Source organism: Abramis brama (genome assembly GCF_963993115.1).
Source record: "Abramis brama genome assembly, chromosome: 11".
In the NCBI taxonomy this organism is placed as follows: Eukaryota; Metazoa; Chordata; class Actinopteri; order Cypriniformes; family Leuciscidae; genus Abramis; species Abramis brama.
The window spans coordinates 31,054,628-31,074,652 of NC_139973.1; the positions used below are offsets into that span (position 1 = coordinate 31,054,628).

The 20,025-nt window shown below is 37.1% G+C and overlaps 1 protein-coding gene across 1 annotated transcript in view; it reads left to right on the forward strand.

Annotated features, from left to right (window-relative positions):
* st6gal2b (ST6 beta-galactosamide alpha-2,6-sialyltranferase 2b) overlaps nt 1-16,543 on the forward strand; it is a 49,724-nt gene extending 33,181 nt beyond the window's left edge. The window contains exons 3-7 of the mRNA XM_084129545.1: nt 4,303-4,400; nt 4,512-4,613; nt 6,299-6,473; nt 14,929-15,153; nt 15,243-16,543. Of these exons, the coding sequence (XP_083985671.1) occupies nt 4,303-4,400; nt 4,512-4,613; nt 6,299-6,473; nt 14,929-15,153; nt 15,243-15,274 (632 nt within the window). The 3' untranslated portion in view covers nt 15,275-16,543. The remainder of the gene's footprint in view (nt 1-4,302; nt 4,401-4,511; nt 4,614-6,298; nt 6,474-14,928; nt 15,154-15,242) is intronic.
* The last annotated feature ends 3,482 nt before the right edge of the window (nt 16,544-20,025 follow it).

Sequence of the window (20,025 nt, forward strand, 5' to 3'; positions counted from 1 at the left end):
GCAAACCCATAACAGCGTCAATTTTTTTATCACGAGTTTAACGTTCATTTTGGCCTAGCAAACTTTGTAGTTTTTAGGTGTGTTCGACATCGGCTGCGGCTGGATGCAACCGATCGGCGAGAGAGTAGCCGCGTGCAGGCGGGGAGGAGCTGCAAACTGAGACATGAAGTCGGACACTTTCTGGTTCCCGTGGTGACCGCTCACGTGGTGTTTGCATACTTTACCACAGCTGCAGTGAAATAAATGCAATATTTGCCAAACAATGCACAGATGTTTCAGAGACATTTTCATTCAATACTTTATACTGCTTCATCCAGCGTCTGTTTGAACAAGAATAAAGTTCAACATAAGCTACTATCAATGAAGTGGAGTCTACGTTTTTTAAGCAGTTTTAATTTGATAAACATGACACAATATAACATGACAATGACATGAAAAGAGTGTTCACTGTTATAATAAACTGATTTGAGAGCTTTAGAGGAACTAAAGGTTTTCGAATAAACACGAAACACACGTGATCGTTGTCATGCGGTGAATCCGGCCAATCGTGGAACAGCTGTGTCGTCATCAGCCCACGTGCAGCCCAGTGCAGCCGCTCTTGAGAAGCTGCGCTGGCTGAGTTCTCCGGCTACTCACGAATTGCTCTCGCGGTACTTTGATGGCATACGTCACAGTCAAGTGGCGTCGGCGCTGTATCAAGTCGGACAAAATTTCTAACCGGCATGCACTGCTTTAAGTCAGCCGCCGATCGGTCTGCGCAGAGCTGCATGAAGTCGAACAAGCCTTTTTTCACATGCTGTTGCAACCATAGATATAAACGCTAGATGTCTCGTGCGCGCTGCTGGCCAATGGAGGTCGACGTCCGCACGTGGCATGCCATCTTACCACAGACAGCTCGCTCACTTGTTTAATGGTGCATGTACTTTTAAATAACCATAACTTGCTCAATTTTCTACCGATTTTCAAACGGTTTGGTCTGTTATAAACGTCAGAGATGTAGTTATGACACTGCATACATACACTGCATACATATGAATAATTATAACATACATGTTCAAGCATTCGGAATTATAGCCACGTTAATAACGTTTGTAAGAAACCAAACCGTTTGTAAATCCGTCAAGATTTCAGCGAGATAAGAGGATTTGTGTGCGTGCTGATCACTCACCTTACATTAAGCCTGCCTGTGACAAGATGGCCGAACGGTGATGCCGGAAGTGACTGCGCCATAAGACATCTAGCGTTTATATATGATATCTATGGTTGCAACAACTAGTAACGTTAAACTACAACACCACACCGGATCTAGCTAGACCGGAAACAAAACAACAGGCACGCCGCACACACGAGCCGGCCAAAGAGTAGTAGGCTAAAGGGGGTCGCACACCGGACGAGAAGCGCAGCGCCGTGTCTTTAAAATTCGAACACATTATTCTCTATCAGTGTACACACACCGGCGGCGCCATTTGGCGTCTGTCCGCAGCGCCCAGCTACGGCTCAGGACCTTGTTCAAAATTCTGCCGCGCCACACAGCGCTATTTACATAGTTTTATATTAAATTTACATGTAGGCTATTTGTCTCAAATCGTCGTTAATGTATACTGACTTCACCCTGTGCTGCAATATACATTTAGTTTTACATTCATTTACAGAAATCAGCTGCGTGGATGAAAACTGCTGATGTTATCGGATTTTCAGGAGATATTCTCAATTCATTCAGTTAACGGACGCTCTGAGGTAAAGTGTTCAGACTGCAGACTTAGCAACGATTGTATTTAATTGTACAGTACAATCATAACATAGTACAGACATTATCTTAATTCCACGATGTCCTTAAACATAACAATATTGCTGGCCATAAACTGAGAAAGTTTTCATTGTGAACTGAGCTATCAGCACGTCCAGTCTGAAATACCACTTGACGAGAATGCGAATTCTCTGATGCGATTATTTGTTCCGAGTGTGAATGTTAGTGTGAAATTGAACACTACAGTATATGCCAATGTTGTTTTCAATTAAAAAACATTTGCACAAAGCAAGCCGATCCACTTTTCCATGTTGATAAGAGCATTAAAATTAGAAAAAAATAATGGGACAAAAAGAAATCAAGGGACATTTAGAATAGATACAAATGTGCAATTAATTGCGATTAACTGCGAGTTAACTATGAATTTTTTTTGAGTTGCATTCAAAATCTTAGCTTCAAAAATTTATGTACAACGCGTACGCTTTTTATTACACACCAGCTTGTGCTAAAGTTTCTTTCTTTCTCTCTCGATTTTACTTTCTCTCCGTCATGCAATTTCTTTCTACTCAATTCATTGTCTCTCTTTTTTCTGGTCTGCTGTTGAATAGAGACATTGATGCACAGGGTCCTAATTGTTGAATGTGTTGGAACATGAATACTGCAGCTGACAGCTAATGGCAGATAAGCATGAGAGCAGTGCTCCCTGTTCTCTGGAAGCCCTTGAACAGCATTGCCCTGTTTCATTGTCAGAAAGAACGAGCACTGCTGTCACACAGTCTTTACGTGTTTTTGTTTATTTGTTAGTGTCTTATTGGATGTTTTATTAAACAGGTTCAGAAACTGGACATGGACTTATATCTAGAAACTTACAGCATTACAGCAACATATTTTACATTTCAAGCCACCACAAACGTGTGCTCTGAATTGTTTATTTGATCGTAAAATTAGTTTTACTTACATTACTAATAAATTGAAAACTTGTGACGTGAGTCTAGAGCAAATGGTTTCTGTTGCCAAGTGAATTGTATTTTGCTGCCATCTAGTGGCGATTGAATGTCTTGCACGTGAAATATATTGATGGAAGAAGATAATGCACAGCAGACAGATTGTTTTGATTATTCAGGTCAGTGAATACGGAATTACTCCGTTTAATAGGGATATAGAAGAAGAAAAACAATCCAATATACCTGTACATCAGGCTCCTGTCCATTAGGAGTTTAATATGACAGAATTTGCCTTACAACATTTTTTTAATTTTTTTTTTTAAACAAAAATCATTTTCAAATCAAAAAGAAATAGTTTGTCACACAACTGGTTTGTCACACCTGGTGTGTCACATATAATTTGTTCTTTCTCAATAACTCTGGTTTTGTGTCAAATGTCCTATAACACATGCTTTGTTTTATGTTGGTTTCAAATACTAAAAACCTTAAGTAGAATTAAGAGTTGTTTGTGAAGATTATTGATATCATTATTATACATACATTTAGACAATACATTCAGACAAGAGTCAACTATTATGCAGGTATTTTGGCTGAAAGATTAAAAGGTTAGTCTGTTATCTCAGAATTCCAGACAAGGGTATGTTTTATGTCTGGTCAGGGCAAGTTTATTATTATGAAAATTAAGTACATTATTTTGGGGTAAGTTGTCAGATGTTTCAATGTATGCAATTTATAAAGGTGAAGTAAGTGATTTCTGAGAAACACTGTTTATATTTGAAATCAATACAATCACACCCCTCTCTTCATTGCTCTGCCCTCAAAATACATGAACACTCAATGTAAGAGTGGATGTAGGGCTAACATAACTACAGCCAATCTTGTATGGTTCTGTGAAATATAGCAAAACCAATGTTACTCGCGTATAGAGCAAAAACAATGTAATGTCGGCGTCCATTTTCAGGCCTTCCCGTTTAGGTCTCTCCAGTGCTGGAAAGCTTTTCTATTATTAAAGGTGCTCTAAGCGATGTTGGGTGACGTCACTTCTTGTTGACGTTCGAAGTATTGTCAAACAAAACGGAGGCTAGCTCGACCCTCCCTCCTCCTCATCCCGTCCCCTCCCCCTCCCTTTCGTGCTTCCTGAAACAGGCTTTTACGACGTAAATTCGGGACTTCCTTCTCCTTTTCCCTCTTCTTTGCTATTTGTTCATCGGAACGTCGTCTCTTTGGTCGTGTGTCGGCCATATCAAAATTCAAGAGAATATAATTCTAACGTTAGTCGTTGTCGTTGTCTAGGACATCTCTCCTCCAGCTAACTTCCCTCTTCATGCTTCATGAGTGGATACGCCCCCTACTGCTGATTGGCTACAAGTGTGTTGTGGTGCTCGGTCCGATCCACTTTCAACAGCGTTTCTCAGAAATCTCAGAAATATTTAAGTATGTTTTATAATTATACTGTTTAAATTTACAGCAGCTAAAAAAAAGCATGCATTGCTGAATAATGACAGGTTTCACTGTGACAATGAACCCCATAGTGCCACAAAAGGTCTGCATGTGTTCTCCCTTTATAATTTAACTGGTCCTTTGGATTGACTGCTGTTTTTGCCATTCTAGATTCTCATGATGCAGTTCTGCGTTTTAATGCTGCACCCTCCAAGGGCTATGAAAAAGATGTGGGCAGCAAGACAACCATTCGAATCATTAACTCTCAGGTTTGGGTCATTTGCATTAATGCACAGAGACACAAACCTTCACCCTCTGACTCATTCCCTGTCTCCCTGTGTGCAGGGATTAAATGGAGATGTGTTCTTCTTTTTTATCAGATTCTAGCTAACCCCCAACACAGATTCAACAGCAGTTTGATCTATAAGAACATTACCTTGGTAGCCTGGGATCCGTCTCCTTATAAAATTGACCTGGATGAGGTATGAATATCATATCAGAGGATCTGTCAGGAGTGTTATGCTCTTCAGCCCTATTCAATTTTGCTTGTGTTGTTTTCTTGCAAAATATATTTGGTGAGGCAGGAGCAGGGTGACTATGTAGGTGACATTATCAGCGCACTGGCCGGCAGAGGAATTATTTATAATGATTAGATCCAGAGCTTTGCTTCACTGACTGAGAATGAAATCAAAAAGCGGTGGACGTAACAAGAATGGCTGATATTTTCGCTAGAGTAGCCAATTTGAGAGGAATACAAAGATGACGAAACCGAGTTGGAAGAAAAAAAAAAAGATCCCTAGACTGGGACTATGATAATAAAATCTTTTTCAGTCTGGTTTTCTAAAGTAGTCTCCTGATTCACCAAGGCTGCATTTATTTGATAAAAAATACAGTAAAAACAGCAATACTGTGAAATATTATCGCAATTTAAATGAACTGGTTTCTGTTGTAATATATTTTGAAATATCATTTATTCCTGTGATGGCAAAGCTGAATTTTCAGCACCATTACTCCAGTCTTCAGTGTCACATGATCTTTCAGAAATTATTCTAAGATCAGTTCTTATTATTATCAATGCTAAAAAACAGTTTTATTGTGCAGTTTTTTTGTTTTTTTTTGGAAATCAAGATACACTGCCGTTCAAAAGTACAATTAAAAAAAAAAAAAAAAAAGAAAGAAATTAATACTTGTATTTAGCAAAGGCACATTAAATTGATCCAAAAAAAGACAGTGAAGACATTTATGAAATTAATAGTTATTACAAAAAAGATATATTTATAAATAAATGCTGTTCTTTTAAACTTTCTATTAATCAAATCCTGAAAAACTGAATTTCCACAAAAATAATAATAATTAATTGTAATATTATTTGACAGTATTGCTGTTTTTATTGTATTTCTGATAAAATGAATGCAGTCTTAGTGAGACTTTCAAAAACATTAAAAAGCCTTAATGTTTCCTAACTTTTGACCAGTACGGTGCATGTTTTTATATATACCGGTATTTATATATATATATATACCGAAAATTGCCTGTTGAATATTATAGGTTGAATTTTTAACATTAATATTTTGGAAGTGAAATATGAAAGGTGAATATGGATTATTGAATTTTTATTAATGAAAATGTGTTTGAAATGTTTTGAATTGAAATATTCACAGCTTAAATATACAACCATGCTGAATTTCAGCCCATAAAAATGCAAGCCCTAAATATAAATGCATTAAAATGCAAGCATGGTTAATGCAATGCATATTTTTACAAGTAGTGCAATTCAACTGGCTTTTTTGTTTCAAAAACATTTGGCATTATTTTACTTCCATATTCATTGCTTTTTTTATCTTAGTATTAACAAAATGTTTTACCAAATTACTTGATAAGGCTTTCTTGATAATGCTTTTTTCTTCATTTTAATATCAGCACAGCTTTACCACTTTTTAACTTTGTCTTCCAAAACTATCAAAATGATTTTTTATTCAGAAATGAAAAACATGTTCATCATAGAATAGGTCTATTCCAGCCAATCTATTTATTGATTGCATTTTTAAATAAATCAATAGATCCAGACTAATGAGCATCATGTCATTGACCATTTATCAAACCATGCAACTAAGTGTCAGTACTTTATTTTTAACATAATATTTTACTGTTTTCTCAATGTTCACAGTGGTACCAGAATCCCAATTATGACCTTTTTAATCCATACATAACTCACAGGAAGAACTTCCCTGAGCAGCCATTTTATATCCTGCATCCTTCATTTATCTGGAAACTTTGGGATATTGTACAAAGCAACACACTGGAAAATATTCAACCCAACCCTCCTTCCTCAGGATTTATAGGTGGGTCTTTTCACCATTTACATATTCATACATATATACAATATCTATCCTATTTTGATCCCTGCACTCAAGAAAATTGTTGTGCCACATGTTGTGACAGTAATTTTAGAGGGATTTGCCATGCTGTGCAGTTGACACACACATTCGACCCTAATTTAAGCAAGATCAAATGTTTCTCTGCCTACTTCTCCAGCGTCTTCTGCTGACTTACAAATTATAATCACATCTGTTTGTATTCACTGTTCCTCTTGAATTCATGAATTCATTTATGTCTGAAGAGTGCAGGATGTGTGTGTGTGTGTGTGTGTGTGTGTGTGTGTGTGTGTGTGTGTGTGTGCACTAATGCTGAAATGTGTTGAGGTAATATCACTTTGATAGATGCCAGTTTGGGTGCATGAAGTGATTATTTCAGTCAGAAAGTCAGCTCATGTGGGGAAAGTAAACTCTCCATAAAATTTCTAGAGGATACTTACCTTGCCGGAGGCTGTACTGACAGAAACAGTGCCCGGTACCCGTGGCAACAAATGCCCATGAATGTTCATGGAAACACACATACACACACTTGCTAAATATTAATGAATGAATGGAGGTTTGGCTTAAAACTCTGAGAGAGGCACAAATGTTATGACAGTTAGCATAATTGTGGGTAGTTTATTTTCTTGTATGACTGACATATAATCAAGATCTGTGTGAATCGGTGCTGTTAATACAATTTGATGGCTCTAAAACAGACAATCAACATTCCTACACCCATCAAACATCATTGGTGCTATCAAAGGCACAATCCAATATTGCCGGTACTAGTATCTTTGTTTGTCCTCTTTCATTGTATTGAATGTGCAGTATTGGATTGTACCTTTAACATACAATTACAGCTTTGATGTAAATGAATATTGTCATCATTTACTCCCCCCTCATGTCATTACAAAACCATATGACTGTCTTTCTTCTTCGGGGAACAAAATTTAGCATTATGTGATTATTTTACAACAAAACAAAAGTAAACAATGCTTTTATATCAAAAAGCTTTTTTTTTTTTTTTTCTTACGTTACATAGTGATATTTCACAAGCTCAGTGCCAACTCGTTTTTGCATAAAGGATTATGGGTGATGGTAGAATATACTTGATGCATCCTTTAAAAAATCTGAATAAAGGACGCAAAACAAAAGCTGCCTTCCAGAGGTCTTGATTACGTGGAAGCCCAGATATGCAGCCTTACTAGGGCTGCGTTTAAGTCCAAATTTTTACGCCCTTCCCTCGCTAACTTCCCTCCGTCTCTTTCACTGAGATGTACGTCATTGCTTGCATTGCACAAGTGCCCACTACAGGCGGAACCCTTGCAACCCTTTATGCACCATTCTATAGGCCTGATGTTAAAAAATTAAATATCAACAAATATTAAATATTATTATATTAATATATTTATATTAAAATATAAAATTATTAAAAATACAATAAACTATAACTGTATAAAAAAACAGCCAGCTTAAGGTAGCTACAAGCATTAAATATGGTTAAATATAAAACATAACTCCAATATACACTAGAGTTGTGTGGGGTGGGGGTAAATTAGGCGTGACCAGCTGTGACATCACAATCATGGTGCATTGTGGTCTATGGTTCTGCCTGAAGTGTACATGTTGAGTAGACTCGCTCCCTCTGTCAAAATCGAGGGGTCGAGGGTTTATCCAAATAAACTTCCCTTGTCCACTTGATGAAGTTGAACACACTTCAAAATGGCGTTGGGGATTCCCCCGAGGGGAAGTACTTAGGGAGGTTTGCAAGTTCATGTCTGAAATTGGACTTGAATGCAGCGTAGGATGCAGCCTTTCGATTGAGAATATTTGTTTGGGTGAATTCAATACCGTTACAGTACATTGCCTCCCTCTGGACTGGAGGGTGATGTGCAGGATGGTGCAAAGAAGGACAGTGGTGTCTGCCGTGATTTTACTGTACAGCTGCTTAAAGGTCCCGTTCTTCGTGATCCCATGTTTCAAACTTTAGTTAGTGTGTAATGTTGCTGTTAAAGCATAAATAATATCTGTAAAATTATAAAGCTCAAAGTTCAATGCCAAGCGAGATATTTTATTTAACAGAAGTCGCCTACATCGAACGGCCCGTTTGGACTACATCCCTCTACTTCCTTCTTTAATGACGTCACTAGAACCGCTTTTTGACTAACATCCGCCCACAGGAATGCTCCCTCAACTCTACCGAAATTCGTTTATGTACTTGCGCACTTCTTATAACTTACTGTGTTTACTCAGCTCTCACGGTGATTTTCTGAAGTAAAACTTACGCTTCATCTTTTGTGTGATGTACAATAAACTTTATTAAACTCATCAGTATATGTTTGATCATCATTCAGACAGCAGACTTGTAGGCTATTAATAAATAATGGATACATACAAGCAGATGACAAATACTTTATAATAACCGTAATTAAACTACTAAACTATACCTGTTTCATCTCTATACAGCACTCTGACTCTGTAGGCATTATTGTCCGACTCGAAATGAACACCGTTACTGAGAGTTTCTGATATTATCATCATTCTGACAGACTGAGCGTGAGCTCATGAAGCTCCGCCCCCTGGGTCGTCCAGCAGCAGCTTATTTGCATTTAAAGGGCACACACTAAAACAGCGCGCTTTTCTGAGCCCCAAAAAATGACAATTTAAACATGCTGTAAAAAATGATCTGTTGGGTATTTTGAGCTGAAACTTCACATACACACTCTGGGGACATCAGAGACTTATTTTACATCTTGTGAAAAGGGGCATAATACGGGACCTTTAAATATTTTTACCAAAAATGGTCAGATAGACCACTTGGTAAATGATCAGTGAGCTACATGGACTTTTATTTTTCAATAGAATCTGTCTGCACCCCGCAATACTTCAAGTTATGCCCACTTCAAGTTACGCCCACTTCAAGTTTACGCCCCTTCAAGTTACGTCACGCCACAAGTCACGCCCCTTCAAATTACGTCACGTCACTTCAAGTTACGCCCACTTCCTCGATATGACGAGATGACATCAAACGACCGCGAGAGCGATTAGAGAAAAGTATGCGATTAGTTCCGTATGCTTTTGAATCGATCTCGCACAAGTTTAACTGAACATATTCAAATTAACTAAACTGACTCTTAGCTGTTCAAGAACATAAACCTTTGAGATGACATCTTCAAAATGCTTGTTTTTGTCTGTATACAGTAAAGCAAGTTTCAATATGCATTAATGCCACTGCCAAGGTATTTATTATGTATTGCTAGAAACCATATTGCAATGTATTGTTTTTTTCTAATTGTCCCACCTCAACTAGACTGTGGAGCAAGTACTAATATAGCTATTCTTTTGAAATTGTGCTTTGTCTAAAACATTTTTTTTAAATAAATATTGTTAAACATCTTTTCATGTTTTAAATAAATAATTTTAAACATCTGTTCATGTCATATTGCCTGATGTGCTGACAAACGAATTTTTGACAACACTAATAAACAGCTAAATGCACTACTGTCAAATATCTTATGATACTTTGAGACAAATTAACTACAAGCAAACTTATCACAAAAAACTTTTATTGAAAGGTAACACAAGGAGGGTTTATGCAAACCCAATCCACAATTTCTGGCACTAATATTGTCATAGAAAATCAGATTGTGCCTCCAGCCACATAAAAACAGTCCATGCAGCAGTATCCAGCAAAATCATTTTCAGAGTAGAACCCTTGAAGTTATCCTCTTTGTCCACTTCCCCAGTATCCTTCACAGTCTTTGTACAAATCATTGCATTGAATGCAACGAGAGATCAGATAGGGAATGCGGTAGGTCCTTTTATAGTCCCCTGAAAAGGAGTTCCAGTTTACCACACCTGTTGACAAAAGAAAAGAAAAGTTTAAGTGTAAAACATGTTTGCATTTCTTTCTTTTTTTTTAATATGAACTTTTCTGGTAGCACTGTTTCCTCAATATTAATTTTAGTAGTGGTGTGCCACCACAACAAGACAATTCAGAAATGAAAAGAAACACTTATTGCCTAAAACAAAAAGCATTAGTCTAATGTAGAAGTGAATGTTATATTATGATGATTAAAATAATTTTAGCACTAGAACCTTGACTTGAATCATAACTGTGGCCCACACAAATGTAGAATCGTCACTCAAAAGCACAACAGCTGCACACAAATCACAGAGAAAACAGTCATAAACTTATACAGAAAAGTATATACGTCAAGTAATCACAACTAAGAAACTTGCATTATTCTGAATGCAGCGATGTGTGAGGGGAAATAAATAACATTACACGTTGCATGTTACAGAGTGAGCTCCCAAATTACCCTAATGTTTACCCTGGCTAGCTAGCTTATATTGTTCTTATTGCCCGCCAAAAGTTATGTTGCTTTCACATGCTATCAGAAAGGTGATATTTACAACTTTTGAAATCGTGATTTCGAGCTCATTGCATTCAAGTTCGAAATTGGAGGGTGTTCATGTACATTTTATACCAAGGAAAGTCGTTTTACGCCAATTCCGAGAGCAAGGCAGCATTATTATTACCACGCCAGCCAGTAAAATACTTAACAACGCCAAGCGAGGACGGTTTAGTTTTAAATAAATAAAAACTTTTAATAGATTATCAACTCCAGAAACAGTACCAAAATGTGTTACTGTATGAACATTTCTTATACAGTTAAATTTAAAGTTATCTGTGGAAAATATTCTTACCGCGGTCTCTGAACGAGCTGCCATCTTGCCAACAAAATCTCGTTCTTCTGACATCTCGTGTGATTCGGTTGTGATTTGGACAACTTCAAGTTACGCCCCCTTCAAGTTACGCCCCCAGTCTTGCAGTCCGCAGACAGACCCATCTCTTATTTTTACTTATACTGCCATTGTACTGAATTCACCCAACCGGATATTCATTAAATTATCTGTGTTCAGCAGCAGAAGAAGAAAAAAACATGCAAGTTTGGAATGAAGGATTTTCCTTTTATTAAACTATTCCTTCAACATCACCACTAGTGACCAAGTTTGGATATACTGTCGTGGGTCACTGGACTACTTTGAAGCAATGATGTGACTAATGATCCACTTGTCAACATCCTTGATCTCCAGCAGCTAATGGTGAGATTAGGATAAGGGTACAAATAGAATACAAAGAAGTCATGGGTGGAGGATTTTACCAGTTTTGAGGGTGTTTCCTTGAAATTCACAGCTTTATTCAACATCTTATTCAGACCTGGCCTTAAATGGGTTGGGAACATAAAAACAACATGGGGCCAAGAACATTTATAAGTAATGCACCAGCACATGATCTACACATCCAATTTAACAAGTCACCAGTAACTGGTTGCACTTTTCTCGCTCTTTGTAACATTTATATTGATAAATCACATACAAATACTGGTTGGTGTGTTAGGTCAGACAACAGTTTGACGGCTATAGAGATCACTTTGCTACAGTTCTGATTTTCAGCTTTTGATTGGTAGGCACTCAACAACACAACACAGACGATTTTGTCATAATTTTGTGTTTTGGGTAGGGTGGAGCTGGAACATAAAGGTGTGATTTGTGTGTGTGTGTGTGTGTGTGTGTATTGGTTCAGCCCGAGACAGGGGTGCTGCAATCATTTTGGAGACCAATGGAAGGAGGTTCGTTGCCAGCCGCTGGGTTGCTATAAGCCCTTCGGTTGAGCTGGATGACAGTAGTTTTTGAGGGCAAAGAGGACTGTCCATTCTCTAGAGAGCTGTGTTTGCAATGAAACAGGATAAGGAAACACCTGTAAAACTGCACAAAACACAATAAATTACCACTCATACTTTCAGAGACACAAAAGATGCAAAACCATTAAAGATTTTGTACATTTGTGTGAAATCCTTTGAATTGCACCTTCTCAGTACATTTTAAATGTATTTTTAAATGTATTTTTTTTTTTTTTTTTTTTAAAGTTTCATTATTTTTATGGCCAATTGTAGTGGGAGTATCTTAATAGTAAGTGTTCACAATAAAGGAACAGACAAATAATTAAAAAATCGAGTTTAAAACACATGTGCCAATTTTTTTTTAGAATGTACTCTTCATTTTAATGTTGGTTTCATATGGTTTAAAAAAAAAAAAAAAACATTCTCTAAAATCTTTATATCTTACAAGTAATACATGGAAGTGTACACATCTTAATCATTCTTTGCAGAGGTTTTATAATACATAATTTTACATGAATTATTTATTATTATCATGGATTATTAATTCATGAATATTATTAAATTTTCAAAGGGTCATCCCACATGACATTTTACAACCTGAACTAAACTCATGTCATATATATATATATATATAGCTGTTTACATTCAAACCTATGTGTGTGTCTCTTCACAGGTTTTGTAGTATACCTAGGGATGCTATTTAAATTCAATCCACATTGGCAGGACCTGACCTACAGTAAACAACATAAATCGCACACCCTGCTGATTCTCAAATGATAGTTGCAGGGTTGATGCTAGTCAATACACTTAGATCACTTTGTCACCTTGACAACCTATAGATGTGTACACCGAAAAAATGGTCTAAGGTGATTGGCTATCCCAAAGGGTGGATGCCCTGTTGTTCATCTCATGATACACATTGTCTGATTGGCTGGGTGAGTGGTCTCGACCCATGCATCTAGGCCCCTGATTGGCTTTCATATTGCATGTGGCTACACTGCCAAAAGTTTGATGTGTGTCCCCTGCATGTGTGCTTGTGTGTAGTGAGAAAACTCTGTGTCTGATCTTGGCAGGGTGCTGTCAGAGTCTTGATGTAAAACAAAAATTCAACAGTTCACAGAGTTGGCCAACATTAGACCACAGTACACATAGCTGACAATGTGTACCGTGTACTAACATAGATTTTACCACAAGATCTTTGAGTAGATTCTTTCATTTACTCACCATCATGTAATTTCAAGTGTGTATGACTTTCTTTCTTCTGTTAATGTACTGGTTCTTTTTTCTTACAATGACTTGGGTCTGGAGTTCAAGTTTCTTATGAAGTCTTTTGAAATCATATCCACCTTATTCCTGACGAGCTAACTGCATTTTGAATTATAGGTGGCACTTCCGGTTTGGGGTACTTAAAAAAGACAGAAATTAATAATTTCAAATCATAAGGTTGCCCTACAAATAAAGCTTATCCATCAGTTTGACTGAATGAGCTGTCAATTTTCCTTCATGTTTTATTTTCCGACATCATGACGTCATAACGTTACACTTGGTATTTTAACGTGACATGATATAAAAAGGATATCTATGGCAAGAGCTGTTTTCAGTCGCTGCATTGTGTAAAAGTATGAAAAAGGACAACATATACTGCACATTTGTGGTCTTTTCCCACAATTTATTTTATGATATTCTCCATTAATAACTCACTAGAATGCATGGAGACTCTCTCATTTTTCTCCTCAAAAAAAAAAAAAAAAAACAATTATTGCGTTCATAAAGCGAGCCTTTCACTGATTGTTTACAGCTTAACGGAAGTTACACCCATAATTCATGCAAAGCGTCATGGGGCGTAGGAATAAGGTGGATGTGATGTATGTTTACAGTTACAGTACACAAAAGATTGTGTGAGGAACAAACTTAAATGCAAGTCATTATTCACTGACTATCTTTCCCTCTGGTTCCTTTCATTCTTCGCTTGGGGTAAATAGTTCAAAATACCTTTGCAGCAGTATACTATTAGCAAACATCCGACGCTGCTATAGGAGCAGCGTTTAGGTGAATATGTAAATATGTGCTGCACACCTTCCTCTCAATAACAAAATAACACAACAAAAGTGACAGCAGAGAAAACAACAGTTAAAAAAGCATCTGATTATAGCGATGTGAATGTTTGCATCAGCTGTGCAATTCAGCACTCCAGTCAAGTCACATTTATTTAACATTTTATACAACAGATTTCTTTAAAGCAAGCAGATTTACAGTATTAAACAGTGTCAGTGTCACTTTCAATTAGAATTACAATTTCAGTTTCTACTATAAAGCAATTATTCAGTGTGTTCATGTTTTACTCACATCTAACCTCGACAAAATGAACAGAATAAATGAACCGGTGAAGATTAAACCTACCTATTTTTTAATCGCCACGGATCAGTGGTCGTTCAAATGTGTTTACCATCTGAAGCAAAATTTTCTGGAAAGTTTGCTTTGGCAAGCTGTTTCGAACTCAAACTTCATTTTGGCCTAATTTTGTTTGAAATGACGTCAAGATTTTTTTTTTTTGTAAATATAAAAAAATATTTTAATAATTAAACCCTAAATATAACCGTCACTGGGGAATGAGCAGATCGTACAAAAATAAGAAGTCATATGAATGAGAATGTTCGAATTCATATAGTTACAGATTGTATACTGTTTAACTGTATTCCATTTATTACAATGAATATATCAACTTTATGTGTATCTGTGTGTTTATGTGACAGGTATCATCCTGATGATGAACCTTTGTGAGGAGGTCCATGTGTACGAGTATATTCCTTCTATGAGAACAACTGATCTGTGCCATTACCATGAGAAGTATTACGATGCAGCCTGCACATTTGGGGCATACCACCCTCTGCTTTATGAGAAACTGCTTGTTAAGCGCATGAGCACAGCTTTTGAGGAGGACCTCAAGAAAAAGGGAAAGGTCACACTGCCAGGATTCAGTAAGATCAACTGTCCACTGTGATTTAAAGACATATCACAGTACAAACCCATCTGATCTAAACTAACGCAGACTTTTGTCATCTAATAGGGGTTTTACATATAGTTCTTATAACAATCTGAGACAAGACATTATAATGAGGAGGATAATTAACAGCACTTTCACAGAAGTCTTGATGGGAGGCTTCATCTCATATGGCCCTTATACTAAAAGACTGGCAACATATTCAGAACTGACCTCAACTCACAGATGCTGTGAATACAAAACATGTTTGTGATGCAGGACAAGACGAGAGTTTCAAAGTAAATTCTCAATTTACTTGGACGAGCTACTGAAATTAGCACAGAGATTGTAAATATCCACTTACACTATTTCCTGAGTGGAATCACATTCTAGTTTGTGTTTTAATTATAACAAAGAAAAAAAGTGTGAAGAGAGGATTGAATAACCTAAGTTTTAAATTTCCCAAACGTTGGGATTTTTTTTATCATTGTCATTTAAAGGTGCAGTGTGTAATATTTAGGAGGATCTGTTGACAGAAATGCAATATCATATACATAACTATGTTTTCAGTGGTGTATAAAGACCTTACTTAATGAACCGTTATGTTTTTATTACCTTAGAATGAGCCATTTCTATCTATATACACCGCGGGTCCCCTTACATTGAAATAGCCATTTTGCGCCGACATGTTTCCACAGTAGCCCTAAACGGACAAACGCGTTTCATCACAATGTTGTTCTTCATGTAAAGAAGCTAGCTAAAGTTAGCGAATAAAACACTGATACAATGATGAACAAGTAACAATAATATTCACAATTACATATCAATTTACTGAATAATTAAGTGAACCTAATTTCTTAATTTATTTTGTAAAGAAACGTGATTGCTTAACTAGCTACTCTCTGCTGTCTCAGATGACGACATCTTTTCCTGTCAGTCACCGTAACTTCAGTTGGTTGCAATTCGCAACCTCACCACTGGATGTCGCTAAAAATTACACAGTGCACCTTAAAGGCTGCTCACATATTGTAAAGGATGATTACCTTTTTTTATTTGAATGTTTAATGTGGTTAGTGGAAAGAGATTTCTCATTTTTGTGCTGTTCTCATAATGTTTTGTGGTAAATTTTGATTAAATCTTTTGCACTTCTCATCAATTATATGAAACTTTTAAAGCTGTTATTATATTATAGAGCCAAGATAATTGGATTTTGGATAATTGAGAAATGTGATAATTGAGAAATGTTTTTATTTTATTTAATTTAAATTTCATAAATTACTATGAATACTACTGACAGATCTCTCTGAGAAGCTGGACTCAGTGCATATCATTTCTATTATCCTTTTTTATCTGCTTGTTGCTCTATATAATTAAAAATTTGGTACATGTATTTTAAAAACCTTCAATGTATTTTCGCAGAAAGAAAGTTTTGTTTTAAGCTGCACCAATACTTATCTGCTGTTATTGTCTAAAGAACTCACATTTTAATAGGGCAGTGGTTGGCAACCTATGGCACCTATTTACCGAAGGTTAATCACTGGCACGAAAGCAAAAGAGAAGGTGTATTTATTTCATTCAGATAAAATACCTCATACCTGCATACAGATGTAAATGGTGTAAATGGAACAATTTTACCAAAACAGAGAGCCATCTGATAATTTAATACGCATGCATGACCTGGTATAAATAGGCCCTTTGGAAATCTGTTCTTCAAAGTCTAATTTAAACCTGAAAACAAACTAAAGGATTTGTACATAAAAAATGTAAAACAAATTTTATGAAAAATTGCTTCAGGAATATTTAAGGTTCTGTTCTAAGTCCTAATTTCTATGTTAGCCATTATGAATATTTAAAATGTGTTTATGTGGGGTGGGGTTGTGGCACAGTGATTAACTCAGAAACGTAAAAATGGCACTTCATGACTAAAAGGTTGCCGACCAAGGGTTTAATATTATTTATAATTTCTTACAATCATTCCAGTACTTGACATTGTTACTTCTGTTGGGTGGTAATTTGTTCTTCATTGTTGTGGATGTAAGTTTTTACTGAGTAAAGACAATGAAATCAATGTATTTAGTGGAAGGAATGTTAATTTAAGCACCCATGTGGTTAGGGGGGTGTGGCCCAAGGAGGATTTGTCAGGTTGTTCCAGACTGTCACCCTCAAATCACCCTGGCCAGCAGCCAAAGTATCCCCTCTCGTGGAGGGAATTGATTGGGGTGTGGCGGAGAAAGTTCCTAGAAAGACAAAACAAAGGAATTAAAAAACATTGAATAGTCCTTTGTTTAGTCTTTCTAGGAACTTTCTCCTCATCACCAGTGTTGGGGTTAGTCCAGGCCAGTCATTACGAGTTACGTCAGTAACAAGGAAGGAGAGATTAATGTTTACAAATAAATAAATAAAAATTACAAACCTTTATTCACTATTTGTTTTTTGTTTTATTTCTTAATGTTTGTCTTTATTTTTTAATGTTTTAATCCTTTAGGATAATAAATGATCAGGAAAATAACTAATGTGCAGAGCGAGCTCTGAGTGTGCCACTAATGATTGTCCAACCAAAAACAGCTAACAGTTTTTACTAAACATAAATGGACTATAAAAAAATAAATAATTGTATTAGTGGTAGTTATTAGTCTTTTTGCCACGTTTGGCTAGATGGATCTGTGTAATTAATGGCTAAATAATCACGTACCATTCCAACTATATGTCAAAAAGCTGCAGATGGCAGATTATGATAGTTTAAATTATGGCAGTATTAAATTATATGTTTAATTCAAATTCAGATTACTTCTTATTTATTCTTTTAAAGCCTAATTGATTTAGTTTACACCTAAATGTTAATTAATGCATTAACTATCAAACATGTACTTACATAGTGTTGTCACGGTACCAAAATTTCAGTATTCGGTACCAATACCAGTGAAAATCCACAGTTCTCGGTACCAATTTCGGTACCAAAGGGCTAGAAATCAATAAATTCTTTGCTGATACTTCCTCGTCATCATGGAGAGCGCAGTTCGCACCGTTTCAAAAATAGTCGATCTCTGAATGCGAATGAACTTACTCTGAATTTTAGTATCGTTTCTTATATGAGGATCCTTTTTCAAATACAAGGTCAATATTGATTTTCACGGGGACTTCCGGTTGGAGCGGCGCCATGTGAAGACGTAAAGTTATCGAGCTCTCCACAACCAGCTTTAAATTTCGTTTATTTTGCTCTTATTTTATATATTAGTGTGCTAAAGCTGCCCTGGTGTGTTAATAAGAGCGTACCAGTGTTAATCCAGTTGGGCTGATTGCAGTTTGGGCTATTTTTGAAGGAAAATGAATAAGGGCCGGAGTAACCGCAGAGATGCAGAATCGACTGCCAGCCAAAATGCTAATGCTAGCGCCGAACTCCACGCGACATCAAAGAAAGACACAACTTCAGCTAGTGACAACTGCATGGTTCTTCAAGCAATTAATTCACTTAAAGAGGACTTGATTGCAAAAATAGAAGAGAAGGCTGCTGCCCAATCAGCTGAACTCTGCAGCCAAGTAGATCAGCTCCGAACAGAGTTACGCAGCGCCGTGGATGCTGTTAATGCCAGGCTGGAAGCAGCGGAGGCGCGGGTGAATGGGTTGGAGTCTGCGATGAACGGCTACTCGGACTCCACTACTACTCTTGAGAAGGAGCTTATGGCTATGAAAAAGGAGTTGGCCGTATTGAGAGAACGGAGTGAAGATCTGGAGGCGAGGTCACGCCGCTCAAACATTCGCATTACAGGAGTTAAAGAGGGGCGAGAGCACGGCAAACGGATAACTGAGTTTGTGGCCGGCCTCCTGAAAGAGGTCTTGAACCTCGAGAAGACCCCACTCTTGGACCGAGCCCACCGCACTCTTCGCAGCAGACCAACTGATGACAATGAACCACCGCGCGCCTTTGTGGTAAGGTGTCATTACTTCTCTGAGAAAGAGGATATTTTGAAGAAAGCTATGGAATTGAAGCTAGCCACTACAGCTCACGGCGACCGGATACGGATTCTTCCTGATTTCACTCAGACAGTGAGCAAGCAGCGAGCAGCTTTCAATGAGGTGAGGAGCTTGCTTCGTAACTGCGAGGGGGTTCGCTTTGGGTTGAGATACCCTGCAATTTTGAGGATTACGACACAGGATGGACGAGAGTCAAGCTTCAAGGACCCGCTGAAAGCTAAAGACTTCATTCTGAAGAACCTGACTTGTAAGGGAAAGTGACTTTTTTTTCTTTTTTTTTTTTCTCTTCTCTCTCTCTTTCGCAAAGGGGTCCTCTGCTGGCAGTTTTGAGACATTTATTCGATGGCCTTTAGTAGCATAGGTGGTGCGGAAACGAGGCTGGTTAGTTGGAATGTACGTGGGCTAAATCATCCAGTGAAGCGAAACCAGGTATTCAGCCACCTTAATAAATTCAAATCGGATATAGTATATTTGCAGGAGACTCATTTGCTGAACAAGGACCATCCCAAACTTCACAGAGGAGGCTTTACGCAAATATACCACTCTGACTTTAACAGTAAGAGTAGAGGAGTTGCTGTTCTTATACATAGGAATGTACAATTTGTCGAGGAGGTCACTGTGAAGGATAAAAATGGTCGATATGTAATAATTAAGGGCAGACTTTATAACATGCCTGTGGTCCTGGCCAATGTATAATGTACAGTTTTTTAGTGATTTCTTTTCTTTTTTACCTAGTCTTGATACGTATAATTTAATTTTAGGAGGGGATCTGAATTGTGTTTTACACCCAATTCTGGACCGCTCTAGTTCTACGGCTATTCCAGCTAGTAAATCAGCGCAATGTATCAATGCTTTTCTCCAAACATATGGCGTAATGGACCCCTGGAGATTTAAGTAC